The sequence below is a fragment of the Protopterus annectens genome, chromosome 15.part0 (assembly GCF_019279795.1).
Source record: "Protopterus annectens isolate FY-2018-M chromosome 15.part0, PAN1.0, whole genome shotgun sequence".
Classification (NCBI taxonomy): domain Eukaryota; kingdom Metazoa; phylum Chordata; order Ceratodontiformes; family Protopteridae; genus Protopterus; species Protopterus annectens.
In genome coordinates, this window is record NC_056749.1 from 667,928,071 (window position 1) to 667,947,167 (window position 19,097).

Here is a 19,097-nt window from a genome sequence, read left to right on the forward strand (position 1 = left end):
TTCTCTCTCCGAGATCGCACTACAGTGGGGAAAAGGGAATTTTCCCTTACCCGCACTGTAGTCTGATGTACGAATCAGGCACACATACACAGAAGCACTTGTCGATGTTGAGCGCTTTCGTGTATGTGTGTTCGATGTTTTTTGATTCGGACATATGCTAGTCGAGCATGTGTCCGGATCCCATATAAATATATATGTATAATATGTTAAAAAATAAGAAACAGTACATATTCACAAACTGATTTAACACATTGGTGGCAAAAGAGTTTCACATGTAATCTTAGTAGATTTATTGTAGGTTAGGGGGATAAGAGGTGTTAAGTGTTGATGTAAGCAAAGAGGGACAGTGAGAAAAGTAGTGTAAGAGTACATAAGTGAAAAGAAAGGTGGTTGAGTCAGTGTAGCTCAGTATGATGAATGAGAAGAGGGAATGAAGGAATATGAGAAACGGGGAATAATGTAGAGATGAGTCATGGGTGAGAGCAGGAACATTCCCAGAGGGATGTGAGATGGGAAAGAAGCAGGTTCTTAAAGGTAGAGTGGTTATGGGTAGTATGAATAAGTAGTGGCAGAGAGTTCCAGAGGCGAGCTAGGGAAAAGGATAGTAGATGTTTGCATGGTGGGCGAGCAGGCTTGTCCAGTTCAAGCAAATTGTGGTTATTGGATCTTAGAAGTGTATCGGGTAGATACATTTTGAGAGAGGAGACAAGGAAATGGCAGAGAGAGGGATTGAAGATGAGTTTGTGGGCATGAGTAAGTTGAATACAGGTAAGATTGTTGGTTAGTTCTAACCAATTAATTTGTGTGGGGTGTTGCAGTGGTGAGAGGAGGATTTATAGCTGGTAACAAACTTGGAAATTGTGTTATAACAGGAGGACAGCTAAGTCTTTAGAGAAGATTGAAGGTTAGTAAGAAGAGGGGCACCATATAAGAGAGAAGGTTTACAGTAGGTGGTAGAGAGAATAAACTTGGAGGGAGGGAGATAGCGATTGTGGCAATAAAGCATGCAGAGTTTCTGGAGGGTTTTCTTTATATTAGCTTGTAGGTGGGTATCGAATTTTAATTGTTAGTCATTAAGGACTTCTAGAAGCTTTGCATGGGATACTACCCCGAGAGAGGTATTGTTTTGGCTAGTAATGGAGAAAGACTTCTTGTCTATAATGGTATTTTTCAAAGGAGTAAATATGATTTTAATTTTTGACACGTTGACTGCTAGGTGGTTATCTAACATCCAGCATTCAGTATAAGAGAAGGCATCCTGAGTTAATTTTAAGAAGGTGGAGGTGGAAGTGGTGGAGCAGATGATCGTAGAGTCATCTGTGTATTGAATAAGTTTAGCATTAGGAATGTTCTGGTGCAAATCATTTATGAAAATGTTGAACAGTAGGGGGTCTAATATGGAAACTTGGGGTGCACCTGTAGGAGGGTTAAGGAAGGAGGAGGTGGCTTTTTTTTCCCATTTGACAGCTTGTTGCCTGTTGAAGAGTTAAGTAGAAAACCAGTTGATAGAACAGAAGGATAGATTTATATTAGAGAGTTAGGACAGGAGAAGGTTATGGGCGATACTAGCAAAGGCCTTGGATAAGTCCAGAAGGAGGGTAGACACTAGGCAGCTGGAGTCGCAAGCTTTTATTGATGCTTTTGAGAAAGGCGAAGAGAGCAGTGTTGGAACTCTGGCCAAGTCTGAATCCATGTTGTGTAGCGGTAAGCAGATGGTTGTCTATGAGGTAGGGTAAAAGCTGTAGGTAAATGCATTTTTCTAGAACTTTTGAGATAGGGGATAAAATGGCAATTGGCCGGAAATTGGGGATGTCGTTGTTGTTGCCCCCTTTATGAAGGGGAATAATAAATGATTTTTTCCAGAGTAGGATTACATAGCCTTCTTGGATTGACCAGTTTATTAGAATGGAGACTCGGAAGGTGATGGCATCAGCAAATATTTTTTAGGAAGTAGGAAGGAAGGTCATCAGGGGCATTTGAGCATGGTTTCAATTTCTGAGGGAGTTTTTTATGGTGGAGATTAGGAATGGGTTTGATAGTGAAGGGAGGGGATTAGGTGGTGATGGTGTTTGGGGAGGAAGAGCTAGGAGGAGGTGGAAGTGAAGCTTTGTTGGGGAAGGATGTTAGTTTGGCTATAGAATCAATAAAGGAGGAGTTAAATTGGGTGGCTAAGGACATGGAGGTATTCTGGTCAGGGAAGGGGTTGTCTCTTGCCAGATTTGAGGAGGGTGGTGATAACCATTCCAGAATTTTTTAGGGTTGGTCTTGTGGTTATTTTAAAGTGTGGAGAAGTAGTATTTATGGTAGAATACAATACGTTTTTTTTTTTTTAATTTGTTGCGAAGTAGCTTGTATTCATTCAGGGTATTAGGAGTCTTATTTTTCTGGTAATGTTTCCAGGCTTTGTCGCGGAGATGCATAATGGTTGTAGTTTCTTTGGTTAACCATGGGGCAGTTTTACTTTTAATTATTTTGGTTCTGGAGGGAGCAAAGCTATTTAACAGGTCTATGAATTTAGTATTGAAGTAGGCTACAGCATTATCTAGGGAGAAGGTTTTTAGAGGGCTCTAGTTTGTGTTTTAGATAGAGAAGGTTTCAGGGTTGAAGTTTTTTAGAGAGCGGGTAGAGGTGTAATTGTGGGATAGTTGAAGGAGAAGGAAGGTGGCTTACAAAAAACAATCAGTGAATCTGAGAAAAGGCATGGAGCTGGAGAGGAAGCTCGGAGGTAAGGGAACACAGTAATGAAATGCTAGATCAAGTGCAGAAAAGCAGAGGTAAAGCTGTAAATTGGAAGAGAATACACTGGGGTGAAATACTAACAGATAGAACTGCTATAGGTTAAGTTTAAGTATGGGGAGTGAGTAAACACTGTCATCTGATGGCAAAATTGTAAATAACTACTTGGATGGGCCAGAAAGTGAGTAGAAAATTGGGGAGGAAAAGAGAGGAATGTAGACCACAGTAGGCTGCTAGCGAACATGTGGCGGAGCCCTTAACTAAGTTGTTTTTTGCCAAAAAACAGTAGGACAAATGCAACAGATTGAATTTACATACATGCTGTTGGTCTTGGAGAAAGGCTATATGATTAAAAGCACTGCTGAAATTCCATTTTGGTCCTCCTTTCAAGGGAGGTATGCCTGGGTAATATCCAGTACAGTGGGAAGCACCTGGGGAGGTAAATGCAGCACTAGCAAGCTGTAATGGAGAAAAATAAAATTATTTTAATGTTAGGCCAGTAAAAGAAGAAAACCGCTAAATAGTAACGTAGAATTGGTAGGGGACAGACAAAGGTTAAATGTAATGAGTGTGTGCTTGCATTTAAGAAATTCAGAGGGAGAAAAAAAAGGAGAGGAGGAAAGATAGAGAGGTAAGGTATAGGGAGAGGTAAGCAAGTCATTAAAAGTACGGTAGGGAAGTAGGAGAAACTAGGACAAAGGGTTAGGAAGCAGAACCTTGACAAAAAAGTCATATACTTATGCAGTTACAGCATAGTAAATGCAACAGTGATTGAAGGGTTACAGATTAAAGCACAGTTCAAACATTAGTCTAGACACTGCATCTACTCCTAGGTCTTTCTTTGTAGCAGTAGCTATAGCAGAAAGTATTCTAAGAACTAAGCCAACATGAGAATGGAAAAAGGAGATGTTGCTGATTCATATGAGGTGCAGAGAACAAGCAAGATGGGGCTGGAATTTACTGGAGAAAACTGGCAAAGAAACCAAGGTATGGGGAACAAATATCTAGAGAGGGAAAGGTAATAATAGAATGGGAAGAGGCCAAAAAGGACATTTGAACTGCAGGCTAGAGACTTCTTCCCTATTGGATTGATATCCGAGTATAGGCAAAGAATAAGTGATAGAGAAATCCTAAGTGGAAGTTCTGCTCTGGTAGAGGTTTCTAGTTGAATCAAAAACAGAAACTGCTGTTAAAAAAGGGATATTTAGTAGGGCATATAAAATATTGCACTATAACTATAGGAATCAATCGTAAGAGGTTAGAAAAGATTGGGAAGACAGCCTGGATAAGTATTCACAAGGAATCAATGGGGAGGATATATGTATGGCTCCCAAATATGCAGCAAACTCTAGAAGCTTTGGGATTTCTGCATGGAAGTCTTTGCATAGGTAATTTTATACCCCAGGTAGACTCCAAAGAATATTTCCTCAGGTAGACTGCAAATGGTGGTGGTATAATGAGGAAGAAAAGGGGTAACTGGGGACATACGTTTTGGGAGTGTAATGAATTGGCCGACTTTAACATTTTCCTACAGAGTACTCTTCAGAAATACTGGGTAAGCAAGCAAGTAAGTGTAATTATGGATTTTTCTTTTTTTTTTTTAGCTGGAATACAGGGTCTGAATTTACCTACAACATAGTAAGGTCTTGTTAATTTTAATTCTAGTGTCTCCCAAAAAAGCAATTACTTAGAAAATGGGAATGAATTTGAAGTATTGAATATTGTAACACAGGTAAAAGAACTGGAGGTGGAATCTTTAGAAAATGGTAGGAGCAAATTACATTAAAAAGTAGAAAATGTGTGGAAACAATACATGCAGAATAATGTCTTGATGGAGGAGGTGTGAGGTTTAAAGGAAGGCAGGACTTGACAAGTATAAAGTTGGAGTAATGATAGTTATACAAAAGATCATAACTGGGAACATGTTAATATGTTTTTTCTTTTATAGAAATGTATGTTGCCTGTATCTTAAGTGATAATTCAGTATAGGCACTAAAAACAAAATGACTAAACCGTGAACTTTGAGGTCTTTATGAAGAAACAAGAAGTGACAGGTAGCTCAGTAAAAATAATAAATGAAGGCTGTGATCAACAGTGCAAAATCCATTCCATGAGAGCCAGGGCACTTTTTCTTAAGGCTGCAGTTCAGTTACGTGATAGCATGCAGGTTGGTTTTCAGATCTGGGAGGGAAGTTGAGATTGGACAAGAAAGGTTGGTATGGGTACAAAATGGAGTACAGGCTCTGACGTGCACTGTCAGCATGATTGAACCCTACTTTAGAATGTGTAAAACCTGTGGATGCAGCTATCTATCTGGGGCATTTGCCCAAATATGGAGGAGTAATTTTCCTAAGTGGAAAATGTTTATAGTTGTGCTTGCTTTTTTGTTGTGAATAAAAAAAAAAATTAGGGGGTTAAAATGAAAATGTACAAAGTTTTTGGCTGTTTGAATGTTTTAATTGAAATGAAGTCTTTGAAAATGGCACACAAGTTTAAACAGAAACTAGAAGCTGCAGTTGCTTACAAGTTCAGCCTGCCGAACAATAATGCATGCATGTAAGTTGCTATCTGGAAACCTATATTTAAAAAAAAAAACTCCTGTAGAAAACTTGCAAGTGATATCGATATGATGGTCAAATGTGAATAGCTTTGTAAGCAGAGCTCCAATACTGATAGAGGAGGAGAAGGAAGATTACAAGGGTAGATTTGTGGCAGTAAGGGATTATTGGCAGGAAAGGAAGATAATACTGACATATTTATATTCCACCTAAAACTATTAAGGAACATAAGAGAATTTTGGGAGAGGTAATTAGTGGAGCTTGATATGTGATAGAGAAAATGTATCAGAGGACCTAGAAAGGAAAATGTAGCAGATTCCTGAGGAACTGTATCAGAATGTTCAATATGGAAGATGTGAAATTACTAATAGGAACCAGACAGAATTTGCATATCATTCTGCAAGGGAAATAACTGAGTTAGATTGGAAGGAATTTTATTTAACAAGAGCATGGGTATTTAATTGATGGCTTAGAAACATGTGCAGTAACTATTTCAGACCATGCAGCAGTAAAGACTAACATAAATATGCAGGGTAATTAAGTAAAAATGACACACTGGGGCTTTTCTACTTACTAAAAAGAGAGGAATTTAAGGAACAGTTACTGGAAATGATTCAGTAGTTGTTAGGGAACATCCAAACCTCTTCAGAAAGGATAGCTGAGGAGTGTGATAAAATGAAGTTGAAATTTTAAAATAAGGTAGAAATGAGAGAGAGAGAGAGATATGGGAAAGAAATAATAGGAAATATTTATAGGGATTATCAAAGGTTAAAGCATTGCAGATGGAACAAGAGGAGCAGCGATTGTTAAATGCTAAAGGGAAAATATGGTTGTGTTTGGATAATGTGCAAAAGTATAGAAAGGTCGCTGTTAAGTATTTTTTGATAACCCCAGAGCACAAAAAATATTTGCACAATGACTTAAGACAACAGAAAATAGAAAGGGTTTTGCCAAGCTAAGGAAGGCTGTAACTAGAAAAATAAAGGCTCTTTTAGAGGTATTTTGTAAATTCTGTGAAAATCTGTATACAGCACAGGAATGGGGAGCCTCCACATTTTTTGATAAGTGCATCTCCTTGAACTACCACCAACTCAGGCAGATGGGACATCGATTTAACATCTAAATCCTCCCACTCCCAACATATACGCACAAACACACTTTTAGAATTGCAGGCTTATCTGTTGTCTGACAAATCTCCGCTGGAAGGCAGAAGTCTACCAGATGTAGCACAGTCAATCCTGTCTTCAAGTTCATATCCTGTCTGGGCATGGCAAAGTGGTGAAACAGGGTCAGGTTACTTTATGCATCTCCCCTGATGAAATGTGAAATTGTTTAATTTGTTAAGATGTCTTATTTTCTGTTCTTTTTTAAGATATGTGAAGTCTTATCTCCTGCCTGACAAATCTCGCCAAGGAAAGCGGAAGACCTCTATCAAACGTAGCACAGTCAACCCCATCTTCAATGAAACTCTCACGGTAAGATAGGAGGACTACACTCAGCTCTTTTGTGTAAGATATTCACTATGCATCAGCATCCAATTTTTAAACTGGTTGTGTTGAATATGCAGCTTGTGTTGTTTTTGTCTGCAAATTGCACACATTTATTTCATCAGTAGCTTTCTAACCTGGGGGGAGGGGGGGGTTAATAATTTCTCAAATGCCCTGGATATCTGAACCCACAGAAGATGATAGCACAGCAGACTGGCATAAGATTTTTCTGTCAATAGTTTACTCTCTCAGAATAAGTACACCAAAGGAACTGTCCTTAGCATTCACAGGTACTGTTTTGTAGGGAATTCCAAATTGTGCATAGTCTGTACAACCTCCTGTGTCAATCAACATAGTGGCTCATCAGTGAAAAGTTAAACTTTTAGAAAACAGTACTTTGTTCGTCCATTCATCTTTGTCAAGAAAAGAATACATTGCCAGCCGCAAAACTAACGTGATGTCATATATGGGCTGTATTTTCCCTATGTATTGCTTCGATTAGGTGGACCTGAATTCTTTGGATAGATGGAACAGCAGATGGACTAAAAGAAGAAGATGGGGCACCAAATTACTTGCGATTATTGATGTTTTAGAACAGTACTATTTATTTTATTAAAGCAGCCACAAGGCGCACGCCATCCTCATTCAGATTATAGACCCATAAGATACGCTTTCTTCAGTGTAATTCTGGATCCTTTTCCTCTCATCATATACATTGAGTATGGCCTACATGGATGGAGACAGAGTTTGAGGATGCCTGTCCCCTGCCAAACCTCTTTTGTTCCATTATACTCATACCAGCATATGCCTTCAAAAGCAGAGGATTCAACTTTGTTGGATGTTACGTAAGCATTTGGGTTACCATGGAGGAGAAGAGGTAAGGAGATGATAGAATATTGGATCTTTATCTCAATGGATCATTTCATCATAGATACTGTGCATCTCATGAGGCACACTGCATTATCGGGCATGGTAATTAATGGCAGTACCGGTGATTGATGATCCTGCATCATACTGTTTCTCTTGTGGGTTGTGAATATTGTCTTCTTTTTTAACAAGAAGCATCTTTATAAAGTTATCACTTGCATTTATATGAATGAAAATGAGTCATATTGACATAGTCTCAGCTGCAAGTATTTTACATCATAGATCATATTGACATACTTTTACTTGTAAACATTATACCTCACTTATAATCTACCCAGTCATCGTCAAACAATACATAGCTTCTTCAAATCCTGTCTTCTTTTAAACCTCATTCATCTCCTGTATGTATTGCTCTCACAATTCCCATTTTTTCCTATGTAATTTGCTCCTACCCTTTTCCAAAGATTCTAATACTAGTTGCTTTATCTCTGTTACTATTTTCAGTCCAGTTAGTCTTTCATTTCCATTTTCTACTCATTGCTTTTTGGAAGCCATCTTAATTAGACTCAGCAAGTCCTTACCATGTCTAGTCAATTCTGATTCTGTATCATATCTCAGAAAAATAATTTCCCCTAGTTATGCCAGTTTTTTCTCCCAGTGTCTCTGATACAGTAGTCTGCAGGGAATCTTTTAAAGTCTAAGAAATGAAATAAATGGAACTAGCCAGGTATTTAGAAATGAAATAAATGGGACTAGCCAGGTATTTCCACACCATCAATGATAAAAGTAAATGCTATTTAATATATAATATAAACAAAACATAAACAAATATTGAGTGCTTTCATCCTGCCACCATCGGGACTTCTTCAGAATGAACAACCATACTATGCATGCAAATAAATATACTCCACAGAACGTCACTGCGTTTGATTAACTGATTGGAGGGAAATTAAATTAGAAACACTGATCCTACAAGTACCAGTTCTCTGAAGGGCTTACCAAAAAATACAGTAAATATTTGAAACAAATTAAACATCAGTTTAAAACGTGATCCAACCCACTTAAAATAATAAATGCACCTCGGACTAAAGCTAGTTAAAATCGGGCAACTCTCATTTGCAAAATTGGTTTAATAGAGGTGTTTTCATAAAGACCTGGAGGAGATGTTGCCTGCAACCTAAGTTGTCACCTCAATTCTTTACTCTCCAAAAAGTTTTAATGTCCCCTCCACTAGGATTCACCTTAATTTGTTCCAAAATGCCAATAGATAATGGATTTAAATTGAGGATATACAGCCTAAAGTATATTTGTAGGGGCAATTGTTCTACGAAAATAGTAGTATATTTGGCCAAATGTGATGGATGTCCCACATACTATGTGGGCAAGGCCGAGCACAACCTGCGTAAACGTATTTATGAACACAGTTATGACATCAGTAAAGGCAATGAGAATAATGCATTATATAAACAATCTAAAGTTTGCCGGTCTTTCACCAAATTCCAGTTTGGCATTTTGGAACAAATTAAGGTGAATCTTTGTATACTGTTGTTTCTTGTCATATCCATTTGAGCCTATGTCACTTCTTACAAAACTTTTTGTTTTATTAAAAACCCTTAAACAAAAAAAAGCAAACACACCCCCAATATCCCCTAAAACCTATTAAATTAATAACACACACAGCTATGTACATCTTCAGATATTGAAGTTTTACCCTCCTAATAGGAATAAATGTTCCAGACTGACAAACTTGAGTTAACCTAAAATAAAGGTTATTCATGCTAAGGCACATGGTGCAGCTTGTGTTTTTACTAAGTGCTGTCTCATTTTTTCTTATCTTTATAGCTGTCTCAGCTGGGATAACACTTGAATGCTTTCAGAGAACATTATCTCCAAGTTGCTCTTTTAACAAGTTTTTTTTAATTACAGTGCCTACATTTCTTAAAACTGAACAAGGAGAAAGAGAAGGAAGAACGAAAAAAAAGACAGGCACACCTATTTACATTAGTATCCCCATTACAGTTAAAAATAACTGAGAAAAGTTTATAACATGCAAAGAAAATCATGCAATATTAAAATAGCACCATTAATAAAACATTTTGTTGTACTTGCATTTAACTTTCTCCTTCCTCCTCCTCCTCTCTCAAGTATTTTTCCAAACATTAATGACATGGAATAGGGCATATACTTCCCCTACAAGTTTAACAAAGTCCATGAAAGTCCAATATTTCCAGATTTCTTTTTCTATCATGTTTCACAAATATAATTATTATTGTAATTCCACATTTGTCACTTTCCAAGTTACTTGTTTTATTCCTGTTCATCTTCATTTCCCATATCCTGTCTCTGCTTCATTTCCAGTGTACTCTTGATTGTTTTAGTTGAGTGTTGTGTTTTTTCCTTCTCTCCAGCATTTTCCATTGAAACATTGTAAAATGGTTTCACTGGCGCAAGTCTCTCTGTGGTCTTTATTACCAAAAGAACAAAAAGCAGAATCTCCTGTTTCACAGCTCACTTTTTGTTGAACAAATGTTTGTATTACATCCTTAGCATGTACTTTATCAAAAAATGATTTTTGTCCTTCCAGGGAAAAATATTTTGAAGATAGCTAGGTGCAGCAGTTTGAATCTCATGTCTTCTTCTCAACATTCCCTGAATAATGAAATAAATTTACTCATGTTCTGCCTGGTGCACAATGAGTAGAGATTTTCCAAAAACAATCTGCTGTCTCACATTGTTAGAACTTTGTCCGTCTGCCACAGGTTTGTCAGAATCTACTCCTTCTGCTGGTAAGATTGCATCTTTACTGCTAACGGTCTAGCTTCCTTTCTCATGGCCAGGTTTGGAGTATGCACACAGTGTGCCCTTTCAGTTCACAATTTCTGTTGTGGAGTACCAGTCCAGTTGTTTATTTTTGCTTTCATAAAATTAATACAGTCTGTTCTTTCCAGCTTCTGTGTTATAGCAGAAAACCACAGGTTTTCCCTAAGTGCCCTGTCTTCTATTATTTTTTGAAACATCTCTTCTTGAGCAGTCTCATACTCAATAATGTCCCTTTTCATCATTTCATCCTCTCATTTTTGCAGTTTTTATGACCTCACCTGAATGTTTGTTTAAAGCTTCTTCCATTTTTTTCCATTGTTTTATTGTTTGAATTAATATCCTCCATCAGTGTTTTGTTTATTTTAATTAGGTCTGTGAGTAGTCGTATTATACTTTCCTGTAGGTTACTGGAATTCATGTCTGGAGTTTGCACTGCTTTTTGCTGAACAGCTGCAGTACTTTTCAGTCAGTGTTTTTTCGTCACCTTTTGTAGCTGATTTGCCTTCAGGTCCTCTGTATTGCTTTTTTTTCTGGCATCCAGGCAGTGCACTGACTAGCCAGTTACTGAAATTCACCTAGAAATCTAGGTCCACCGACTTTCTCTGCTAAGATTCTGTTCTCACGCTGAAAGAGAGAGAATTAAGATGTTACTCAATGTGCAGCCATTCTGATTGTCTTCTTGATATCCATTCCAAAAGCATCCTCAACCCTTACAGTAATTTTTTTTTTCTGTACCAGAACCTGACCACTCTCTTGGCAGTGTTAGTTCCATTGCACGCACAGCAGTGAGCACCTCACTGTTTAAGTGAATTGTTACAGGGCAAAGATGTCAAACATCTGTGTTGGGCAGGTAGAATTATGCAGCCACATACCTTCCAGTGTACATTGCAGTAGGTACTGCAGAAAGCTTAAGAAAAAATGAAAGGAACTCTTTCAGTGTCTCTCTGATTTACAGGCTAAAGACAGATTTCTGGAGATGTCAGTAAGTTGTGCTGAGGCATATCATTAGACGTTGAGGTCAGCATTCAGTGCTGCTAATTGTTAAACAAGGGCAGACAGAATTGGAATTGGTATAAATTGTTAGATGCCTTCAGACTGCCTGTAGTATATACTGTGGAGCTACAGAATGTTCTTTCTACTAGCATTAAACTGCTTAGTAAGCAGGTTAGAGTTGCTTAAAGATTGAAAGGTACAGCATCGAGAAGACTCTGCACCCCCAATTTGTTTTAAAGAGGGTGGTAGTACAACAGATCCAGAAATTATTCAGTAACATTTGAAGGCAACTCGCCCAAGTGAGGTTCCAGACCTGTTTGTTTATCAAATGATCTTTAATGTCAAAAGGCTACATACCCAGATCTCAGATTGGGCATAATGTTTTGATTCTATCCCTCACCTATTTTCTATATCCAGGGAGCCTTGGTTATACGTACTCTAAAATAGGAGCACTCCATAAAGTTTATAATCATTCCAGGGGCTCAACCCCCCCTAATAATCACATAGTACCCAGACCTATTTTTGCAGTAGGTGCAACATCTTTTCTTTTAAGGATTCATTGAAACCAATTCCACCCTGCATGAGGGAAGATTTATTTTCAGATTGTCTGTGGTCCAGAAGAAATTAGTGTTTAGGCTGTTCATAGGGGTACGGGCCTTAAAGGCCTGAAAATAGTGTTTATGTATACCTCAATGCCTGTACTGCACAGAGATGACTAGATCTGAGTGGGTGACATGTACGGTGATTATCTTCTGTATACTGGGTAACTGGGTACATGAAGTTTTTAGATTTTAAGTCAGTGGGAAAACTTTTCTCCAAGAAATACCAGCTCTTAGCTTTATCAAGTGCATCTTGCTTCTTTTGCAGCATATCTTAATGGCAGAAAATATACTTTTTTCCTGAACAACTAGCTGTTGACATAGCCAGCAGCAGAAGGTCATAGATAGAATTTTACATCTTTCGGAATCTCCAAATAATTATGAACTTCCTGAAGTTTATTTTAATGTCCACACACCTTACTACTTTCCTGTATGTCATTCTGGACAGCAGTCTTCCTCCTTGTGGACATGACTGTGGCATTACTGAATCACAACCATTTTATTCTCAGTCCCCAGTGGCTATCACATGTATGTTCGTGTTGATGCTGGGCCTAATGACTGTGGCAGTTCCTACAGTCCACTTTGTGAGACGGTGCAACAAGTTTACAGATGAATTGTTTCAACTGTTAGTACCAGGAGAGAGTTCTTCTCGTGTAGTCATTGCCCCCAAACCTGTCATTAAGATGTTTTATTTTCTTCCCAGACCTCCGGGTATCCTAACTGTGGACGCACATGCACTTTGTTATAGAACATCGTGTTGGCACAGAAGGCTTGGTCAGCTCCCATCAGAAGGTACATATTAAGCCTGTGCTTCTGGCAGTATTCATGTCGTAGACTTTTCCTTACCTGAATAAAACTGTTCAGATAAATGGACAATGTATCCTGTTGTTGTTCTGGAGACTCAACTGAGGATCTAGAAGACAGATAACAGCCTGTCCTTATTTGCCTGATGTGGTTCAGATCAGTAGAAGATCTCAGTTGATACAGTCACTCAGGCTGCTGCTCAAGGTTAAGAATGGTAAATCCTTTGGTCTAGTCCCATGTGTTTTGAGGTAGTGAGTTATTCCAGAAGTAGAACTGTTTGCATAAGACTGAAATCCAAATATTTTGTCTAAAAAGCCAAATCATGAGGCTTTTTGCTTGAATGCTTCCTTCATGAATAGGGTGTTCCTTTATTTTTAGTTCTCCTCTTTCATTCAGAGGATCATAAGCGAAGATTCTTAGACTTTCATCTAGAGATGCCAGATTTGGCTCCCTTTCCTTTACATGCTAGTGTTAAACCTATCCAACTTTTTCCCCAGGGCACACTTTGTCTGCATAACTGAAGATGTTAAAAGTTTTATCTCTGCATCCCACCTGAGATTTTAGCTGTTGCCGTGTTTCAGGCTCTGAGATTTAACATTGTCAGTTTTTTTCTTGCTTGTAACAATCAACTAGAGTTGCTTATTCATCTTAACGTAATCACTTTCCTTTTATGGCCAGTGATGTAAGATTTAAAGTTTTTCTGTAAGATCAGAGTAGTTTAGATATGTGCTTCCCTTGTCCAGGGCAGATCTTCAGTTTTCTACTGTTAAGGTTCATCTTTCAGGTGATTTAGCTTTCAGTGCATCACTAGAAGGGAGAACTTTAATCCGTTTAGGTGTTACATGCACTTTTACCCTACCAAGCTACCAGTAGCAGTCTGGAATTTTAATTTGAAGACGTCAGAACTGAAACCTTTTTGAAGATTTGAATTCCTGTTCATCTCTCCATTATTTTAGAAGACATCTTTATTTTTTGGAGTCATGTCAAGTCGGCCATACAAGTTTCTTAGCTTTCGGGTATTGTAGTTTAAAGATGCTTTTGTAGTTACTTGTCAGGAGAGATTTCTCTTAAAACTGATCCTGAAGTTTTGTCAAGTGTGATTTTTGAATGTGCTGTAAGGCAATGTATGCTCTTCCCACTTTATTTCCTCTTTAAATCTAATCCAAGTGAAGCATTGTTTATTAGCAGAGTGTTTGTCAGATGAGCACTCGTGCATTATATTTTTCATGCTGCTGTTTTATGTAATGTAAAGCAGCTTTTTGTCTCCTTTGCTGAAGATACCCAAAATAACCACATCAAGAAGCAGTAAATGTCTAAATGACCTAATCGCTGATTGCTGTACTTTCAAGTTACATGACAGCTCATTCAACTGTGACATTTGCTGTTTCATCTTCCAGCTTTAGACTTTAGTACAAAATTTGCAGTGCTGGGATTTGAGTGACTACTTGTACTGTAGTGAAGCTTTGCAGCTTTGACATTCATTGTAGCAAAGCCATAACTAGGGTTTGGTAAAGGGATGGCTGTCCTGGGCATACGCTGTTAGGGGGTGTGATCAGCAGTTGCCGATGGGGTGCTGTTGCAGTGCTGGCATTCATTTTAAGAAGTCAAGTGATATCATGACTTCATAAATGAATGGTGATGTTGCATGTGCGGTTGTAGTAGGAACTCGGCGTCTTAGTAACCATAACAAGGAACTTGATACAATTAGTTTACAGTGGAGTTTGAGAATACTTTTATTTTCCTAATACCTTTTATTTTCCTTTTTTGCTTTGTCCTCAAATTTGGCATGGGGAGCAGTTTGGGGAAGTACCCAAAGCTCCAGATGATCTAGCTCTGGCTGTGCAGTGCAGGACCTGTTCAGGTTCCAAGTGGCAAGTCCTCAGCAGCTTTTTGTGAGTTGCTTTCCACATTCCATTAGAATTAGTAGCTTAGGGCTTGGCTTGGAGAAAGTAGCCACTAACTGAAACATGAAGAGTGTAGATTAATTACATTGTACTTGTTATCCCACGATATTCTTCTGTTCTCATGTTGCAGTTTTCCAAACTCTTGGGTTATCCTCCACTTGCTACCCAAACATCTGGCCAATATACAAAAACTTGCAGTTACTGCTAGGTACATGGGATGTCTGATGTTAGCCTAGGGAGCGTCGGCCATAAAAGTGATGTCTGCACGTACCTTTCCATAGAATTTCTCTGCTGCCAGTCGAACGTCAGCCCTTTGTGCTGTCTACACCATCAGATCTTAAAGTTTCTAAGATAAGTACCCTGTTGGGGCTCTTTCTTATTCCTTTTTGTCACTGTATGTCTTTTTAGGTTGCATGTTATCCAGGAAGGGAAAGTGCAGGTGCAGTCGTCAGATCCCCACAACCACCAGATGTCCCGCCTGTGGCCAGCATTCGCATAGAGGAACGTTCAGAGTCTGCCATTACAAGTATATTGGGTACCCCTCGGGAGGCCACAGGACCCAGGGCAGAAGACATGTCTGGGGAGGGCTTGCAGATGTCACCTGCCAATGATGAGGGGGAACCTCAGGTTCTTACAGCTGCCCACACAGGCCCTTCTACTGCATCTGCTGATTCCCAGCTAACAGACTCTAGGCCTTTCTCTTAGACTAGGCCTTCCCTAGGGCCTACGCCTTCTAGGCCTTCACTTAAAAAGAAACACAAAACAAAACATCTCTCCCCTCCTGCTGAAAGCCAACCTGATTGGCAGGCTTTCTCACAGAGCCTTTTTAATGCCTTTATGGCCCTAAGGCCTGCCATGCCCGTTTCCCCATAGGCTGGACCTCCTCCTGTCAGTCCCATGCCTCAGGCTAAGGAAATTATCCAACCTGAAGTTGAGGACTCCTCAAACTCCTCTTTGGAGGAGTCTCTCTACTATGTTTCTCAGATGTCTTCTCCTCTTAGGTATGCTTCTCCAGAAGATGAATCTCCCTAGGAGACAACCTCACCATTGGGGAGACAATTTCTAAAATGAGTTAACATTTTCAGTGGGACTTTTCTGAAATGTCAGAGGTCCAAAAAAGATACTATGAGCTACTGTGGATGGAAAGCCCTGCTTCTAATGCAATTCCTCCAGTGTTACTGGCTTTCTTGGATGCTTTTAATGCTGCCTCTCAGTCCTGATTCACAACCACCTGCACTCTAAAAGGCCTGATAGATTTTACAAAGTCCCTGAAGAGGCAATATTTTGATAAAATGCCCTGTTGCTGACCCTGCCACTGTCTCAGTTTTAGCAGACAAGTCATCCAAGCTACTTCCCTCCACCTCTGTCCTACAGACAAGGACAGTAAGGCCTTGGAGCACCTTGGCAAGAAGGGCAGTGAATTACCAGATGCATATGTCTAAATATGCCTTAGCTGTTTTGACCCAGGCCACCAAGCTTTTTAGCTCACCTTCCAAGGCTCAAATCTCCAGTATAATTTCCCTGTTTTCTCAAGTTACTAGACATTCAGTTAGATACAACTGTGATGCTACAGAAGCCTCTTCCAGATCTGCAGCCTCTTCTTCAGTCCTTAAGATACTCATGGTTAAGGCTACAACCTTTACCTGATGGTATTAGGGCCAAATTACTGGATGCACTCCTGGATAATTCTGTTCTTTTTGGATCTAAAGTGGCTGAGCTATTTAAGGCCCTTCAGCAAAAGATTTAAAACACATGTTTGTCTCTCCTATACCCAAATTTCATAGGAACTGTCCCTCAAAGACCCAGTTCATGAGGAGATACTCCTGCCCAGCTCCGCATGCCAGGACAAGAAAGGGCACTTGGAAACATCAGACCCCTTCTAAGCCTGCTCAATCTCCTGCCTAGAACCCTCCCTTTCAGGACAGGGCAGGTAGCCTGCGACTTCCTGCCTTCACTGCCACCCCCTCAGACTCCATTCGTCTGTCTCTGAGGCTCTCTCACTGTCTTCCAGTTTGGCAAAACATCTACTCAGACAGGTGGGTCCTTTTTATCTCTCCCAGGGGCATTCTCCAGCCACCCAAAAATCAACTTCCACTTTTCCAGTCAGTCATAGACAGCCTCCTTTCACAAGGAATCATACAGCCGGTTCCTCTGGCAGAAAAAGGAAAGGGATTCTATTCCAGACTCTTCCTAGTTCCCAGGAAGGATGGACCTTGAAGACCTATCCTGGATCTCTCTCATCTCAATCTTTTCTTAAGGGAACCACCTTTCATATGTTTACCCTTCAGACCCTTTTTCCTTTACTGATACCTCAGGGATTTCTAGCCACCTTGGACATAAAGGATGCCTACCTCCATATCCCTATAAGGTCCAACTACAGGTAATATTTAAGTTTTGATGTTGGTTCCATACATTTTCAGTTCTTGGCCTTGCCCTTTGGAGACTCTACTGCTCCAAGGGTCTTCACCAAGTGTCTGGCTCCAGTTGTTGCTTTTGCAAGGTCCAAGAGATTCAAATTTTCCCATACCTGGATGACCCCCGATTCAGGCAGAATACTCCAGATCCCTACAGACCCAACTCCACCAAGTCATCCAATCCTGCAGGCACTGGGGTTCAACATAAACTTCCCCAAGTCTAACCAGAGTTCTTCCCAGGACCAAGTTTTACTAATCTGCAGGATAAGGGAAGAGGTCATGAGGGCATTCCTTACACCCCAAAAAGTGGAAACCCTGAGGCAATATGTGTCCTCCTTTGTCAAAGCTACTTCTTGGACAGCCAGACAGTATCTCAGACTTCTGGGTCATATGGCTTCCACTATACCAATGCTGCCTCTGGCAAGACTCTACCTGAAGTCCACATGGACCCAACTCTCACACCCCTTGGACTTTGGCATCCTATTCCTTCCTTGCCTAAGGAAGGAGATTCTGTGGTGGTTGAACCAAGTCACACTCACCCCAGGGCATCCATTACAGCCCCTTGCAGCAGTCAAGGAAGTGTACACAGATGCCTCAGATCTGGGCTTGGGGGCTACTTTGGGCAACCTGAAAGTGCAGGGTACCTGGTCACACACCTTCAGGCAGGAAAACATCAACATTAGGAAAATGAGTGCTATCCTATTTGCCCTGACAGCCGTACTTAATGCTCTAAAACACGGTCCCCTGAAATTTTTCACAGACAACACTATAGTTCTATGATATGTGAACGAACAGGGAGGAACCAGATCTCATTTGCTTTTCAGACTTGCTCTCCAAGCCTGGGACCTGGCAGCCCAACACAAAGTCTCCCTGCAGGCAGTTTACATCCCTTCAGCTCAGAACATTCAGGCAGGCACCTTGAGCAGGTCTATGTCACAATCCCCTGAATGGATGTTTCACAGGGATGTGTTCCTGTACCTTGTCCACAGGTGGGGGTACACCACAAATAGATCTGTTTGCCTCCCCTCTCAACAGACAGTTACAACTGTTTTGCAGCAAGCTTCCCAGTTAGTTAGTAAGCACAACGGATGTCTTTTTAGTCTCATGGAAGGGTTGTTTCTATATGTATCCCACCCCCCACTTCCCTTTACTTCAAAAAGTCCTGCTGAAGATAGAGCAGGACAAACCAAAACTGTTGCTGGTGACTCCCTTTTGGCCAAGAGAACATTGATTCCCCCTCTTTCTGCATTTAGCTAGGGGCAGACAGCATTGGATCCCCCTCTTTCTGCATTTAGCCAGGGCAGTCATCACAAGTTACCTCACAGAGTGGACCTTCTCACACCGGACAAGGGATCCCTAATCTATCCTTATCTGGAATCTCTGAATCTAACCCTGCAGGTGATGGAATTTTGATCCCTTCTAGACACCTTTACACTGAGGATGCACTAACAGTCCTGCAGGAAGCCAGGAAACCTAACACTAGGAGATCTTATTTGTCAAAATGGAAGAGATTCTGCTTGTGGTGTCTACAAAGACAGCTAGACCCATTTCAAAGTGAGGTCCCCTTAGTGCTGTCTGTGTGTGTAAACTCTTGCAAGCAGGGTTGGCATATTCCTCTGTTCAAGCACACCTTGCTGTTATTTCGGCCTGTCTGCCTCGTGATCCTCCTCTAGCTGTCCGTCTCCCTCCAAAGTTATTCCTTAAGGGAGTACTACACCTCAGGCCCCCCAGGAGGCCAGTTTCACCTCCATGGGATCTAAATTATGTTTTAGAGAATCTCACTGTTGCCTTCTTTGAACCAGGTTCTAAGGCATCCCTGAAACGTTGTACGTGGAAAACTTTACTCCTCATGGCCCTCACATCAGCCAGAAAAGTTTCAGAGATCCAGGCCCTCATAGCAACTCCTCCATTCCTC

At 40.2% G+C, this 19,097-nt stretch overlaps 1 protein-coding gene across 1 annotated transcript in view; it reads left to right on the forward strand.

The window, feature by feature from the left end:
• The window catches only part of SYTL4 (synaptotagmin like 4), a 975,777-nt gene that overhangs the window by 756,925 nt on the left and 199,755 nt on the right, over positions 1-19,097 (forward strand). Inside the window, exon 12 of the mRNA XM_044057514.1 lies at positions 6,667-6,769. Within this exon, the coding sequence (XP_043913449.1) occupies positions 6,667-6,769 (103 nt within the window). The remainder of the gene's footprint in view (positions 1-6,666; positions 6,770-19,097) is intronic.